General features: G+C 36.6%; 1 protein-coding gene across 1 annotated transcript in view; it reads right to left on the reverse strand.

Annotated features, from left to right (window-relative positions):
- Positions 1-17,011, reverse strand: part of C4H8orf34 (chromosome 4 C8orf34 homolog) — a 607,786-nt gene that overhangs the window by 151,820 nt on the left and 438,955 nt on the right. The window contains exon 12 of the mRNA XM_062189877.1: positions 10,404-10,497. Coding sequence (XP_062045861.1) covers positions 10,404-10,497 — 94 coding nt within the window. The remainder of the gene's footprint in view (positions 1-10,403; positions 10,498-17,011) is intronic.

The raw sequence follows: 17,011 nt of genomic DNA on the forward strand, positions 1-17,011 counted from the left end.
GGGCTTCAACGTCCCACTTTCTTTAATGTACAGATCAACTAGACAGAAAAAAAAAGAAAAGAAAAGAAAAGAAACAGTAGAGCTAATCTACACTATGGGCCAAATGTACTTAACTGATATCTATAGAACATTTCTCCCACAACTGAAGAATACACATTCTTTTCATAAGTCCATGAAATTTTTACTAGGATAGACCACATGCTAGGCCATAAAGCAAGTCTCAGCAAATTCAAAAAAATTAAGACCATACCATGTATGTTTTCTGACCACAATGAAATTAAGCTGGAAATTAACAACCTAAGAATCTCTAGAAAATGGAGACTGAACAACAAGCTCTTGAATAAACAGTGGGTCATGGAGGAAACCCAAAGAAAAATAAAAAATTCTTGGAAATGAATGAAGATTACAAATCAGCATAGCAAACTTACATGCAAAAGCACTGTTAAGAAGTAAGTTCATAGTAATTAGTGCCTACATCAAGCTTTTCTTTAACTTGCCTTGTCTCAATATACTTCCCTCTAAATCGAATGTATCTTTGAAAATCAGTATCATCACAATGATAGCAGCTTTGGTCAAATAGCACAGTATTCACTAAAAAGGGTGGATTTGGTGTAATTCTCCCAAATTTTTACTCTCAGAAAATTGTTACTAATTGACATATATAAAAAGAGTCCTAGAAAATCTCTGCTTAAAAAGTTTTTCTTGATTTTATCTGAATTAAATTTCATTCAATGACAAACTCTGTCTCAAGAACATTTCTCAAAAACTATCAAGGCCAATAGTTTTACAAAGCAACTGCCTGAGACAATGCTACTAGCTAGGTGCAAACAAGAGGCTAACCAAAATAAATAAATAAGTAAATAAAATAAAAGGAAATCTGAAGAATAGTGTTAGTAGGACACTAAACAGACATGCAGTGCTGTGCATCTGTTAGGAAGGATCTGATAGGGTTTTATTTCTCAGCTCTGATCTAGAGGTTCTGTGTAAGCGGAGTAGGAAAGTACTAGAATGTTCATAGACATGCTTCAGCACCTCATGTGATCATTAGCTGATCACTAAGCTGAGGATCAGAGGCTCCAGTGGCTATACAACAGTGAAAAAAACAGTAAGCAGCAAGCAAGTAAGTATGACCTAAAAACAGGAGGGAAAGTAGGCAGTAGAAACCGCTCCTGAGGAGACCAGATAACAGATTTATTAGACAAGAACTTTTAAACAACCACAGTACATATATTCAAATAACTGAATGAAACCATGTCAAATAAGTTAAACGAAATGATGAGAATGATGCCACTCCAAATTGAGATGATTGGTGAGAGATATACATTATAAGAGAAAAAAAATAAAAAGCCTGTAATTGAAATAAATATTTCACTAGAGGAACCCAAGAGTAAATTTCACATAGACTAAGAAAAAAAAGATGCTGAAAACAGATCAATTGACATTATCTAGTGCAAGGAACAGAAAGAAAAAAGAAAATAATAACAATGAAAATTTAAGTTACTTGGTAAACCTAGGAGATACCATCAAATATGTATGTATGTGTGCAAGTGTGTAAGTGTGTGTGTGTGTGTGTGTGTGTGTGTGTGGAGAGAGAGAGAGAGAGAGAAAGACAGAGAGAGAGATCTTAAGGAGAAGTGAGAGTTAGGAAATAAGGGACACAAAGAGCATTTGGAGAAATAATGACTGAAGACATTACCCATTTAATGAAAACATTAATCTACACATCTAAGAAATTTGAGAAATTCCAAATAGGAGAAGCTTAATGATTTCTACATATACTTATGAATTTGTTTGAAAGACAAGATGAACAAAGAATCTTAAAAGCAGCAATAGAAAAACAGCAAATCATTTATAAAGGGTCATCAATAAAATTGAAGGCTGACTTTTAATTGGTAACTATGGTGGCCAGAGGAAGTAGGATGACATATCTAGAATTAGTGACTTGTTATCAAAGAATACAGAGAGGTAGCTTAAAAGTAACTTCACAATGGAGAAACTATAAATGTTACCTTGCTCTGTGACAAAAGTAACATTACAACTGACAAATCATGTTGATAGTGTGCATCCATCAAAATTAAACAATGAGAGTGCTTTACCTGACTTTTCTACCCTAAACTATCACATAAATCCTCACTGAGAGATATTCTACAAAATTTTTTACCTATGCTAGCGAAATCTGATAATTTTATGGAAAATGAGACAAAATAATCAAAGAACAGTAGAGAATAAAAAGACTTAATGAGTAAACAAAGTCTAATATTTAATTCATAAAATTTTGCTTTATTTCAATAATGTACCATCGAATTGTGAAATGTTGACATACAGGAAATGATACAAGGTCTATATAAACTCTCTTTACTATTATCTTTACAAAAGTTTGTGCTCAGTTTTAAAAAAATCATTTTTCAAAAGATTTCTGTTCAAATAAGGCAAAAAAAATATATAGCTCTTCTGTCTATCCCTGTGTAAGATGTAAACATGCATGTATTTTGAAACTTGAAAATTATAACTAACAGTAAAATATATACAGGAAAAGACACTGAGCTATAACATTATCATTAGTATTGAAACAAAGTTGCCAACTTTAGACTTTTTTCATTAACTTCTGCTAATTCAAAATACATTTAATATTTCCAGTGTTGTCTTTCCTTACATTCTAAGATTTTTTCCATTATCTTTAAATTTAAATCTTTAAATCTTATTTTTAAAATGTGTGTTTCATTTATGTCATTGTATTTACTAGGTACAATAAAAATTTAATAGATCAGAATTTTCAGATATAATTATCTAATAAACCCAGATTTATTCAGAATACATTCTTTATAAATTCTTTTTGCTGGACAATTTAATGAAATGTACTTATTTGCTCATATTTGTACCCTAGGGTGTACAAGAGCATTCCAAAAATTTCACCTAAAAATGGAATTAAATTACATGTTTATCTTGGTGCAAAGATTTGAAGTCAAATAATTTCTTCATAATATGCATTTTCATTAACTTTTTAAGACCCTTCCTATAATATACTGATAATAAATTAATTTTACTTTGATCATTAAAGACTCATAGCTTATGAATATAACTTTTATTTCATAACAAGATATACTTAATTAAGCAGCATTTTTTGGTTCATTTCTTATTTCATATGCAACTTTTTGTAATAAAGGAAGTTTTTTTTTTTTTTTAAGACAGGCAGAGTGGACAGTGAGAGAGAGAGAGAGAGAGACAGAGAGAAAGGTCTTCCTTTTGCCGTTGGTTCACCCTCCAATGGCCGCCGTGGCTGGCACGCTGTGGCCAGCGCACCGTGCTGATCCGATGGCAGGAGCCAGGTGCTTATCCTGGTCTCCCATGGGGTGCCCAAGTACTTGGGCCCTGCACTCCCGGGCCACAGCAGAGAGCTGGCCTGGAACAGGGGCAACCGGGACAGAATCCAGAGCCCCAACCGGGACTAGATCCCGGTGTGCCGGCGCCGCAAGGCGGAGGATTAGCCTATTGAGCCACGGCGCCGGCGAAATAAAGGAAGTCTTTAAACCTATTTTTATTTATACCATCATATTTTTTATGTTTATCATATTTTTGCTTCACCCACTCCCTGAATTTATTCAGGATAAAGTTTCTAAAATTATAGTCAGTAATTCTTAAAGTTCACCAGCATGTTCACCAATTTTTGCTCATCTTTTGTTTCTTTCATACTTTAACATCCTTCTGAAATCTATTATATTTCTTATTGAACTACATCCTTATTGTTTCAGTAAAGGGCTATGGGTGGTGATCATTCATGTGAAGTAGTTTTTCTAGCACAGGATGCCTCTTAGAATACTAGTCAAATGTAGTCTTGCTAGATGAGGATTATTATTATTATTATTTTTTTTTTGACAGACAGGCAGAGTTAGACAGTGAGAGAGAGAGACAGAGAGAAAGGTCTTCCTTCCGTTGGTTCACTCCCCAGTTGGCTGCTACAGCTGGTGTGTTGCCACCAGGGGCCGATCCAAAGCCAGGAGCCAAGTGCTTCCTCCTGGTCTCCCATGCGGGTACAGGGCCCAAGGATCTGGGCCATCCTCCTCTGCACTCCTGGGCCACAGCAGAGAGCTGGACTGGAAGAGGAGCAACCAGGACAGAATCCAGCAAAGCCAACACCGTGGCTCCACAGGCTAATCCTCCGCCTTGCGGCGCTGGCACACCGGGTTCTAGTCCCAGTCGGGGCGCCGGATTCTGTGGCCCGGGAAGGCAGTGGAGGATGGCCCAACTGCTTGGGCCCTGTACCCGCATGGGGACCAGGAGAAGCACCTGGCTCCTGCCTTCAGATCAGCGCGGTGTGGTCGTGGCGGCCATTGGTGGGTGAACCAATGGCAAAAAGGAAGACCTTTCTCTCTGTCTCTCTCACTATCCACTCTGCCTGTCAAAAAAAAAAAAAAAAAGAATCCAACGCCCCCGATCGGGATCGGGACTAGAACCTGGGGTGCTGGCGCTGCAGGCAAAGGATTAGCCTAGTGAGCCACAGCGCCAGCCAATAGATGAGGATTCTGTAGTAAGTCTAATTTGTTATTTTATATGTAACCTATGCAGTTTTTCTGGCTGTTTTTAAGACTTTGTCTATGTGGTATTCTGTATTTTTAGAGTAAATATTAAAATACATAGTTCTTATTGTTTCCCAATTTGAGCATTAAAACTTCCCATTAATTGTGTAAACTTTTCAGTTACTCTACCTTTCACCACTGACTGCCTCCTATTCTGTTTTCTCTCCTCTGGAGCTTGCATTTTATATAAAGCTCATTATACTTATATGTATGTGTGTGTATGTACATCTGAAGATACTTTAAAAATCTGTGAAAAATGGAAGTTAAAAAATAAGCTTAGTTTGGTGTACCAAAATTTTGAAATCTATGCATATTGATTTCACAATTTAAATTTCCCAATAAACTTCTGAAGATTCTTTATATACATGTTTTCAAAAAAATTTTACAGCAAAATAAACTTAACTCTTAATTTTCCTCAAACTTTGCGAAGTATCCTCATACATATATGACCGTTATAAGGTGTATATATGTATAAATTCACATAGATACATGCACCACATACTTTTTTTTTTTTTTTGACAGGCAGAGTTAGTGAGAGAGAGGGACAGAGAGAAAGGTCTTCCTTCCATTGGTTCACCCTTCAAATGGCCGCTACGGCCAGCGCGTTGCGGCCAGCGGGTTGCAGCCAGCGCAGCACGCCGATCCGAAGCCAGGAGCCAGGTGCTTCCTCCTGGTCTCCCATGCAGGTGCAAGGCCCAAGGACTTGGGCCATCCTCCACTGCCTTCCCGGGCCACAGCAGAAAGCTGGACTGGAAGAGGAGCAACTGGGACAGAATCTGGCGCCCCAACCAGGACTAGAACCTGGGGTGCTGGCGCCGCAGGCGGATAATTAGCCTAGTGAGCCGCAATGCCGGCCCACATCACACACTTTTTAACCTCCAGTTCAAATTTTTCAGCTCTTTGCACTCTTTATTGCTTCCTGGCAGAATTTTTCAGATCCTTTTTTGTTTGTCTAATCCTCTCTTCAGAATTTTCAGTGAGCTATTTAAAACACAAATTGAATTTTTAATTTTAGTTACATTTTTACTTCTAAAATTCTTTGATAATCTCAAAGATCTGTTTGTGTTTTTTCTTACTTCCTGGTTCTTTTAGTATAGTGTCTTTGTCTCTTCATCTTCTTTTATCTTTAAACATTTTGAATATGTTTTTCATATAACATCTTTCTGATTGTCCTATTTTTATTTCCAGTCATGCTAGCTCTATATGTTTTCACATCTGCAGATTCTCCTTCTGTTGTTAGAACTTTTAAAATGTCTATTCATTTTTATATATTTGAAAACAAGAGTAGCAGAGACAGAGAGAGAGAGAGAGAGATCATCCATTGGTTCACTCCCTAAATGCTCATAGCAAGCTGGGCCCAGCGGAAGCCAGGAGTCCTGGACTCCACTTGGATATCCCACATGGATGTTGGGGACATGAGTACCTGCCTCACAGGTGCATTGGCAGGAAGGTGGGTCAGAAGTTCAGTAGCCAGGAATTGAACCAGGCACTCTTATATGGTATGCAGGCATCCCAAGCAGCCACCTCATTCACTGTGCCACAACATCTGCTCAATGCTGCTGAACTTTGGGTTTTTAAATTTTGATTGAGAGCTCAGCAGCAGCAGGAGCTGAATTTTAAAACGGAGATTTGTAAGTACCTCAGCACATGCATTTACTGCTGCTGAATTTTAAAACGGAGATTTGTAAGTACCTCAGCACATGCATTTATATATGTCCAGACCCAACGAATTTAATGAGGTTGACCAACTATTATGACAATTTGGAGTTCCCAGCAAAACACAACAACCAAAGTATGGACAAAGGAGTTTGCTTTGTTATTGATAACTTCACATTTTTCACTCAAAATTCTAAGACAGACAACAAAAATCTGGGCTTTTTCTACAGAAAGAATTCAGGTATTTTTTTTTTCCTTTTCATTCCTTATGCAATTCATCTCAGGGTCAAGCTTTATACAGTGCCACCACATTAGATTGTCTGCTTTAACAATACTCATTGCCAAATCACCTATCATAGATAGGCCCCAGAGTTCAGCAAGGAAACCCACATCTGAAGTCTCAAAATGTCATGACAACATGAGCTTGTGCACATCACTCTGGCTCTTTCTTGTTTTGTTGTTGTTATTGTTGTTTGTGTGTGGGGAGAACAACCTGTGTTGTTTTGTTGGGTTGTTTTTGTTTGTTTTTAGCTTGGTTACTTATATTTTTATGAATCTTAAGTATTTTCAGAAGTTACTGGGTGAAAGGACTCTACTGTTTCATGATTTTTTGACTTTGTCATTTCTGAACCTGCAGTCTGGAACACCTGTCATTTTTCCTCTACATTTATCCCTTCACATTTCAACCTTCCTTGGGAACAGCACTGTGACACAGTAGGCTAAGTCTCTGCCTGTAGTGCCTGCATCCCAGATGGGCGCTGGTTCATGTCACTGCTGGTCCTCTTCTGATGAAGCTCTGTGTTTATGGACCTGGAAAGCATGGAAAGTGGCCCAACTGCTTGAGCTCCTGCACCTATGTGGGAGACCCAGAAGAATCTCCTGGCTCCTGGCTTCAGATCGCCTCAGCTCTGGCTGCTGCAGCCATTTTGGGGAGTAAACCAGTAAATGGGAGACCTTTCTTTCTGTCTCTTCTCTCTCTGTAATTGTCAAATAAATAAAATATTTTAAAAAAATTTCAACCTTCCTTCTTATCCAACCTCACATTTTATGAGCAAACTTAATTTATAGATGGAGAAAGAGTCCTAGAGTAAGATGACCCAAAGTCTAAAGACACTATGGGCCAATTCTACAATCAGAACTCTGCTACATTGAATTTTCTTACCAATAGTTATAACCTTCACAATAAGAAAATTCACTGAGAAGTTATTAAAAATGCAGAATTCAGAAGAATCTCAGACACAGAAACTGATTCACTAGGTATGAAATAGAATTGTAGAGCATGACCATGAAACAAGCACTCCAGTAGATTCAATAATTGTAGTTTGATTTATTTAATGTATTTTGACCATAATGCTATCAATTAAGAAAAACCTGTGACTTTTTTTTCATACTTACAATTTCTGATTTTCTAATGAAAGCAGAATAAAGGGAAAAAAACTAATTAATCAAGGTTTTTTTCTTTCTTTGTTTATAAGAAAATTTTACAAAGGTTCCCATTTTAAAGGTATCATTTTTTAAAAAGTGCTCATTTATAAAATTTATTTGAGCCAAGCTTTATTTTTAAATGATAGAGTAAGAAATATATGCCATTGCAAAGATCCTCACATTATTTGGGAACTTTATGCAGGGATGGTTTTTGTCTCAGGAGAAATCAGGGAATTCCAGAATATTACCTAGGCATAATTTATAGAAAGCTGAGTCAAGAAACAGGTGTTCTTGTGGGAATGATGAACTTGTTGTCTGCCTCACTCATAAATTTCTATTATATGAGCCCGTACACTCTGAGTCAGATGCTGGGTCCACATAGATTTATGTCATCTATTTCCTTTCAATGAGAAAGGGAAGTAGATGATGTACACGTGTCTTGCCAGCTGTTCCACAAAGCACCTGCCCTGAGTGCAAGTACTACTGGATATGCCAGTGCTTCAGTGGCTCCATTTATACATGTCCCAGCACCTGGATAATGGAAGCCACTCTTGAAATATTTGTATCTACGTGCTATGAGTCTGCTACAATGCTAGCTAACATTCCATCTCCAGATGGCTCCTATTACCACCTAATTATTCTAAACCATGATTTTATTTCAAACAATTTACCATTGCCAAGGATCACCTCCCAGTACAACATTGCTGGGATCAAATATTTTTGGTTCTATGTCTATGGTCACAAGAGTTCAGGAATGGTCTTCTGTAGAGTGATTGATAGACCAATGAGCAAAGGCAATTGCTAAAACACGAATACAATATTAAGATGTTAATAAAACTATAAACAATTTTATAACAGTTATTCATAGTCACAGTTATTATTTGCTTTAAATTTGTAACTATTCAACAAATAATTTGGGAAGTACCAAAGAAATCTATTCATTTATTCCCTCCTTAATTTACTCGTTCATTTATTAATTCTTCCAATATTTTTGAGAATTTATTATGTGTTTCTATGAAATGAATAGAACAGATGGGCTTCTGTTCAATAATTTGTACCCTAGTAGAACAGAAGAAAATTGTAAAATCTTAGGAAAATATGTGCAGAAAGGCAGTGTGTTTTTAATGACAAGGGCTGAAGAACATTCTGAGTATTTTAATCACATTTACATTGTTAGGGTGTGTTTTCTAGTCTTATTATTGATTAGAGATTAAAAAAAAATTTGAAGGGAATGTAGTAAGTCAGAATTTGGTATTCGATGGAATACACTATTTTAATGTCTTTTGTTTTAATTTACTGTAAGATATAACATTCTCATCTAAATAACTGAGTTTTATATGAGGAAGCTATGTACTTTGTTATACACAACTCAGGCATCTATGTGCTGAATATAAGAGCATAAAACTAGTAGAAAGACATATGAGTAGATCACGTTTAGAGAATATAGTCTTTGAAAAATTTTTAAGAATTTATGAAGGTCTCAAAAGTATTAAATGATTAAATGCAAGCCCTAGAATGAGAGTTTGTGTACATTTAAATATGTAGAAAAGCTGAGGAGGTGAAAGGAAATTGCATTTGCATTTTTTCATAAAAGTTGCAGGCCATCATTGATCCTTCCAGATTTTGGAATGCCTATGTCATTTTTTTAGGATTTCCTGCATTAAAAATCTTCAAAATTTTCTCTTTGATTCAGCATTTGATTTCAGTCTATTTTCTGAGACTTCACCAGATGTTTAATACGGAAGCTGCTGTTTTCTTCCAATAGAATCTGTGAAAATGTCACTACATTTTGTTGCTGTATTTCTGAATATGCCAGCTAAGTAGCAGGTAGGCTCCAAGCCTCCACCTTCAACCTGAGCGCTCTGGCCCTTAAGCCTGTTTTTTGACTGTACTCTGGCCATATAAGCCTACAGCTAAGAAAGTGGGATGAGGGTATTCTAAAATGTCTTTGAACCTGGAGAGATAAGCTCCTGAATCCCTCAGGGTGCAGAGTCATGATTGCTGTATACATATTAGGTATCTCTGATGCTTTGGGCTGATGAATAATTATTAATTAATCATTTCATGCCAGTTATGATATATACAGTTGTTATGTCTCTCTGTAGGCTCCTATTGGTAAAACAAAGTAATTTTGACATGTTAATATTTTAAAAGGCAATTCCATTTCTATATAATCCAGACACTAACCTCTCAACTACTTTGCTGACCCCATGTGTCTGACAATGTCAAATCCTTGGAGAGTTTGCACTGAGTCATGCCATATTATAGTGATCTGTTCTTTCTTATAGTGATCATCCAGTGACTTAAATCAAGAGCTATATAGTCTATTTGTCTCAAGTTCTATTTGTTTTATTAATAAAATAGTTTCTCTACACATAAATTTGTTCATTTAAAAATGTATTCATAAATGTATTCAATAAGGATAATTTCAGATGTAATATTCAGTTTATCCAGGCACACTTTGAAATTTTTAATTAACCACAAGTCATCCCTGACATAGTTCTACAGTATATATAGAAGATCCCAAGTAGGAATTCTATATTGTTTAAGAATGGTTCGTTCATTTCAGAGTTGGTTAATGGGTCTCTATCCCACCATTAATCACTGAATTAGCTTATCTCTACATGTTATCCCTATTAATGTCTTTTTCTTTTTGGCAAAAGTTGCTTGATGCCATGAACGGTGAGTACTGTTACTGTGGAAGTTTGATTACAAGCAATCTGTCTACAAATAGCAGTATCTACTCACGTTTTTCAGGTTCTGCCTCCAGCCCTTCGCTCTCTGTGTCACTTGGCAAGAGCCATGGTTGATGAACTACCTGCAGTTGCTTTAAGGATTCATCCTGCCAAAGAACAAATTATATTAGATTAAATACAGATTGATCACATTAGCATCAGTCAAGGTACTTCACTCTGCATGGACTGCACATTCAAAAACCATGAGAAGAATTTCCCCACATCAGAGGAAAACTTTAAATTTAAGTTCATTTTCATATTATAGACATAAACCACAAAACTCTGAGCTCATTTCCATTACATTTTTCTATTTAGAGTCATAATAAGAACTACTGAAACTATGTTTCTCCTGAATTAATATTTTATGGAAATGTTGATACTTCTCAATTCCAGGACTGAGGTAGGAAATACACAAGATGTACAAAAACATCTAATAGTACCAGTATTAAATTATGAAATATACAGCATAAAATTGTACAAAAGGTGCCTCTTGGCCATTGAGGTTTAAAATTTCCTTTAATGAGAATAAACATGAGTAGAATTTGGAGAACATCCTGAACTGGACCTTTCATTTCTACTTCATGGCCTCTTTCTTCTCACACCCTTACTTTTGTTAAAATATTTCTCCTATACTTCCTTGCCGTTCTTTTACTTTTTATCATTGACCAAGAGAAGACTCTCATCATCTCTTCTCCTATCTGTAGTAATAGCGTTCTATGACATTTTCTAGGTTCAATTTTCAAACTCTCTTTTTTTCTTCCCACCAGAAGGAACTTTTAAAGAAGTAGCATGATGTAACCATTGCATTATTTCTAATCCTTCAGTGCCTATTTCATTAGTCCCAGAATGAAATCTAAACTTCAGGATCCCTGTTTGCCTGACCTAGCACTTGACCATCTGCTTCCTGTCTCAGCCTCTCCACTTATATTAAACTGGAGCTCCTCAGTGTTGTAATCTGAGAAGATGCTTCACATTGTACTTCCTTATCTGTCTTGAACAGCCCTCCTCCAAGAGTCAGATGTCTACAGCAGAACCCTTCCCTGATCCTCCAGGGTCATTCCCCTATTCCTCTGTGCATTTGTACCTATGTAGCAATTACTGTATAACAAATGTCATTTCTTATCTTTCTGCCTCAATAATAATAGGAAGGATCCTGTTGGCAGAGATAAATGTTTTACATTTATGCATTTTCTCGCACAAAACAGAAATTCACTGAGGAAATATTTGAATAGGGGAGATTAAGGAAAAATATGAGTATATAAAGAGTAGATAAGAAACATGGATTCAATATAATCAAAATCAGTAACAATTACAAAGGTATAACTTTTTGGAGCCATGAATCAAGAAATACTTTCCAGTGCATTTTCAAAATTACAGATATTGGACAAATATCACCCATCAGTTAAAGTCCATTTGCTATTTTATGCCTTTGGTGACCTTTTCTATCAACTTGATATTTTGTTCAAATACTGAGAGAAAAACAAAAACCGAGTCTTTGTTTTCTAGGAAGCATGATACCATGAGACACTAAATGTTCACTTTGCTTAAAGCACCTCCTGCATGAGGGAAACGTCCTGTAATCTCTTAATTTTGAACATTTTTTAACATTCTGGAGATGTTCAGACTAACTAAACTAATCCATAGTTTCAAAAAGGCATCGTTTTTCAGGAGTTTAGTAGCAGAGTGTTGAATACCTGCATCACAGAGAATATCTTTTTAAAAAAGATTTATTATTCATTTGAAATTCAGAATCACAGGGAAAGAGGGAGAGAAAGAGAAAGAGATTTCCCATACATTTGTTCACTCCCTAGATGGTGGCAACAGCTAAGGGCTTGGCCAAGCCAAAGCCAGGGGCCAGAGGCTTTCTCTGGTCTCCTATGCGGGTTGCAGGTACCCAGGTACTTGTTGCTTTCCCAGGTGCATCAGCAGGGAGCGGGAACAGAAGTGGAGCAGCTGGGATGTGAACCAATGCCTGTATGGGATACCAGCACCAAAGACAGTGGCTTAACCCACTATGCCACAACACCAGCCCCAGGGAATATCTTATCTTGTTACAGTAAATATAAGACAAAGCATTTTGATAAGCAAATTTGTTATTAATTTGTTAACCTCATTGGACCTTATACCACAGCATAAGCTTCATAGCATACAAGTGAAAAAGATCAATTGGAAGTCTAGGGGAATCCCAGGATGGAAGGAAAACACTACAAAAATAATTTAATGTACTAGAACATATGAAACTCATTGAAGAGAGTAGAAAACAAGGTCCCAATCTAAGTAGCATTGGAATGTACTCTAGTCAACAAAGTTGTTTCTCATAGACCATACAGGTCAACAATTCTGAAGCTGCAATACATGTGTTCTGAAATTAAATAATAAAATAAATAGATGGCAACTGTTGGGAGCCAGCTTTCTCATTCTTGGAGTAGCAGTTTACACATAAGCAAGAAGAGGAGTCTAGAATGATCCATGTGTAATGTATTAGAGAAAAAGACATCACTAGAAACTAGTGTCTAGCTTACTACAAATGCAGATTGGTACATACAAAAATATTTCTAGATATTTGTATGTGTGTTGGCAATTATACACACATGTGTATTTTCCTGCTCTGACAGCTAAGAGGATTTAGAAACAATGATACTCACTAGCAATAAACAAACCCACCAGCTTGCTGTTTGTTTTTATTAGCACTCTCTAGTAAAAGAGCCAGAGCTCTTAGAGAACTTCTCAATTCCAGGACTGAGGTAGGAAATGCACAAGATGTACAAGAACATCTAATAGTACCAGGAAGCAAGAAATCTCATCCCACATCCCACACACAATGGTGAGGGTACGTCAAAGGGATAAGGCTGTCAGTAGTCAAAGCTGGAACAAGTTAAGAAACAAAATAAGGCACTACTAGATTATTATCAAAGTAAAAAATAAATATCTTTGAGTCCATACTGATAGAAATGCATGATTGAATAAGTAAATTATAAGTGAGAATAGACAAATATGCATATAGGAATATTTCAAACAATTTACGTAGAATAAATACTCAGCCCTTAAGGAGATAGAGAATAATTTCCCACTATGAGCTGTGCCAGGGACTTTGTTGCTAAAAGTGCACTACAGAAAGTGAGAGAAAAAAGAGCCACTTTACAGTGGAAAAACTTGACAAAGAGTACCTCAAACCAGGTGAACAAGGCCCATCTCTGAAAAATGAGTCATGGTGATAGTGCATGCACTTGATAGGATGTGGTAAAAAAGGAATTTTATCTCTATAATCTTCGTCTAAAAAACACATTATCCCACCACTATTTGTTGAAGAGGCTGTCCCTGTTCCAGGGGTTGGTTTTAGCTCCTTTGTCGAATATGAATTGGTTATAGATGTTTGGATTGATTTCCAGTGTTTCTATTCTGTTCCATTGGTCTATCCATCTGTTTTTGTACCAATACCAGGCTGTTTTGATTATAACTTCCCTGTAGTATGCCTTAAAGTCTGGAATTGTGATGCCTCCGGCATTGTTTTTATTGTAAAGGATTGCTTTAGCTATTCGCAGTCTTCCGTGCCCATGCCTCCATATGAATTTCAGCATCATTTTTTCTAGGTCTGTGAAGAATATTTCTGGTATTTTGATTAGTATTGCATTTAACCTATAAATTGCTTTTGGGAGAATGGACATTTTGATGATATTGATTCTTCCAATCCATGAACATGCCAGGTTTTTCCATTTTTTTGTGTGTGTGTCTTCTTCTATTTCTTTCTTTAATGTTTTGTAATTTTCATCATAAAAGTCTTTAACATCCTTGGTTAAATTTATCCCAAGGTACTTGATTGTTTTTGTGGCTATTGTGAATGGGATTGATCTTAGACGTTCTTCCTCCGCCACAGCATTGTCTGTGTATACAAAGGCTGTTGATTTCTGAGCACTGACTTTGTATCCTGCTACTTTACCAAACTCTTCTATGAGTTCCAATAGTCTCTTAGAGGAATTTTTTGGATCCCCTATATATAGGATCATATCATCTGCAAATAGGGATAGTTTGACTTCCTCATTTCCTATTTGTATCCCTTTAATTTCTTTTTCTTTTCTGATGGCTCTGGCTAAAACTTCTAGGACTATATTGAATAGCAATGGTGAGAGTGGGCATCCCTGTCTGATGCCAGTTTTCAATGGAAATTCCTCCAATTTTCCACATTCAATATAATGATGGCCATGGGTTTATCATAAAGTGCCTTAATTGTGTTGAGGAATGTTCCTTCTAACCCTAATTTGCTTAGAGTTTTCATCATGAAAGGGTGTTATATTTTGTCAAATGCTTTCTCTGCATCTATTGATTTGTTTCTCAATTTGTTAATGTGATGTATCACATTGATTGATTTTTGAATATTGAATCATCTCTGCATACCAGGGATAAATCCCACTTGGTCCACGTGAATGATCTCTGCATGTGTAGTTGGATTCAGTTTGCCACGATTTTGTTGAGTATTTTTGCATCTATGTTCATCAGGGAGATAGGGCTACAGTTTTCTTTCTATGTTGCATTTTTTCTGGGCTTAGGAATTAAGGTGATATTGGCAATCAAAATACCAAAGACATTCTTCTCAGATCTGGAAAAAATGATGCTGAAATTCATATGGAGACACAGGAGACCTTGAATAGCTAAAGCAATCTTGTACAACAAAAACAAAGCCAGAGGCATCACAATACCAGATTTCAGGACATAATACAGGGCAGTTGTAATCAAAACAGCATGGTACTGGTACAGAAACAGATAGATAGACCAATGGGACAGAATAGAAACACCAGAAATCAATCCAAACATCTACAGCCAACTTATATTTGATTGAGGATTTAAACCAATCCCTAGAGTAAGGACAGTCTATTCAATGAATGCTGCTGAGAAAACTGAATTTCTACATGCAGAAGCATGAAGCAAGACCACTACCTTTCACCTTACAAAAAAATCCACTCAACATGGATTAAAGACCTCAATCTATGACCTGACACCATCAAATTATTAGAGAACATTGGAGAAACCCTGCAAGATATAGACACAGGCAAAAACTCCTTGCAGTCAAAGCCAAAATTAACAATTGGAATTGCATACAAATTGAGAAGTTTCTGTACTGCAAAAGAAACAGTCAGGAAAATGAAGATGCAACTGAAAGAATGGGAAAATATTTGCAAACTATGCAAAGATAAAGGGTTAATAACCAGAATCTACAAAGAGATCAAGAAACTCTACAACATCAAAACAAACAACTCTCTTAAGAAATGAGCCAAGGACCTCAATAGACATTTTTCAAAAGAGGAAATCCAAATAGCCAACAGACACATGAAAAAATGTGCAGGATCACTAGTAATCAGGGAAATGCAAATCAAAACCACAATGAGGTTTCACCTCACCCCGGTTAGAATGGCTCACATTCAGAAATCTACCAACCACTGATGCTGGTGAGGATGTGGGGAAAAAGGGACACTAACCCACTGTTGGTGGGAATGCAAATTGGTAAAGCCACGATGGAAGACAGTTTGGAGAGTCCTCAGAAACCTGAATATAGCCCTACCACATGAGGCAGCCATCCCACTCCTTGGAATTACCCAAAAGGAATTAAACTGGAAAAAAAAGAGCTGTCTGCACCTTAATGTTTATTGCAGCTCAATTCACAATAGCTAAGACCTGGAATCAATCTAAATGCCCATCAACAGTAGACTGGATAAAGAAATTATGGGACATGTACACTATAGAATACTAAACAGCAGTAAAAAAAAAAATTGAAATCTGGTCATTTGCGACAGAATGGAGGAATCTGGAAAATATGATGCTGAGTGATTTAAGCCAGTCCCAAAGGAACAAATATCATATGTTCTCCCTGATTGGTGACAACTAACCAAGCACCAAAAAGGAAACCTGTTGAAGTGAAATGGACACTATGAGAAACAGGGACTTGATCAGCCCTTGCCTTGACTGTTGATCTACAACGTAGTACTTTATCCCTTTTAGTATTTTTTTTCTTCTACTTAATACTATTGGTTGAACTCTGTAATTAACACACAATTATTCTTAGGTGTTTAAATTTAACTGAAAAGTGATCTCTGTTAAATATAAGAATGGGAATAAGAGAGGGAGAAGATGTACAATTTGGGACATGCTCAATCTGACTTGCCCCAAATGATGGATTTAGAAATGTGCCAGGGGATTCCAATTCAATCCCATCAAGGTGGCATGTACCAATGCCATCTCACTAGTCCAAGTGATCAATTTCAGTTCACAATTGATCATAATGATAGGTCTAAGAGTCAAAGGGATCACATAAACAAGACTAGTGTCTGATAATACTAACAGATAGAATAAAAAAGGGAGAGAATGATCCAACATGAGAAGCGGGACACACAGCAGACTCAGAGAATGGCAGATGTCCTAAACAGCACTCTGGCCTCAGAATCAGCCCTTAAGGCACTCGGATCCGGCTGAAGAGCCCATGAGAGTATTTTAGGCATGGAAAGCCAAGACACTCTGGCAAAAAAAAAAAAAAAAAAAAAAAAAAAAAAAAAAAAAAACACCTAAATGAAAAATCTCTGCAAATGAGATCCCAATGGAAAGAATGGGGCAATCAAAGAAGGAGGTACCTTT

This window comes from Lepus europaeus, chromosome 4 (assembly GCF_033115175.1).
Source record: "Lepus europaeus isolate LE1 chromosome 4, mLepTim1.pri, whole genome shotgun sequence".
Lineage (NCBI taxonomy): Eukaryota > Metazoa > Chordata > Mammalia > Lagomorpha > Leporidae > Lepus > Lepus europaeus.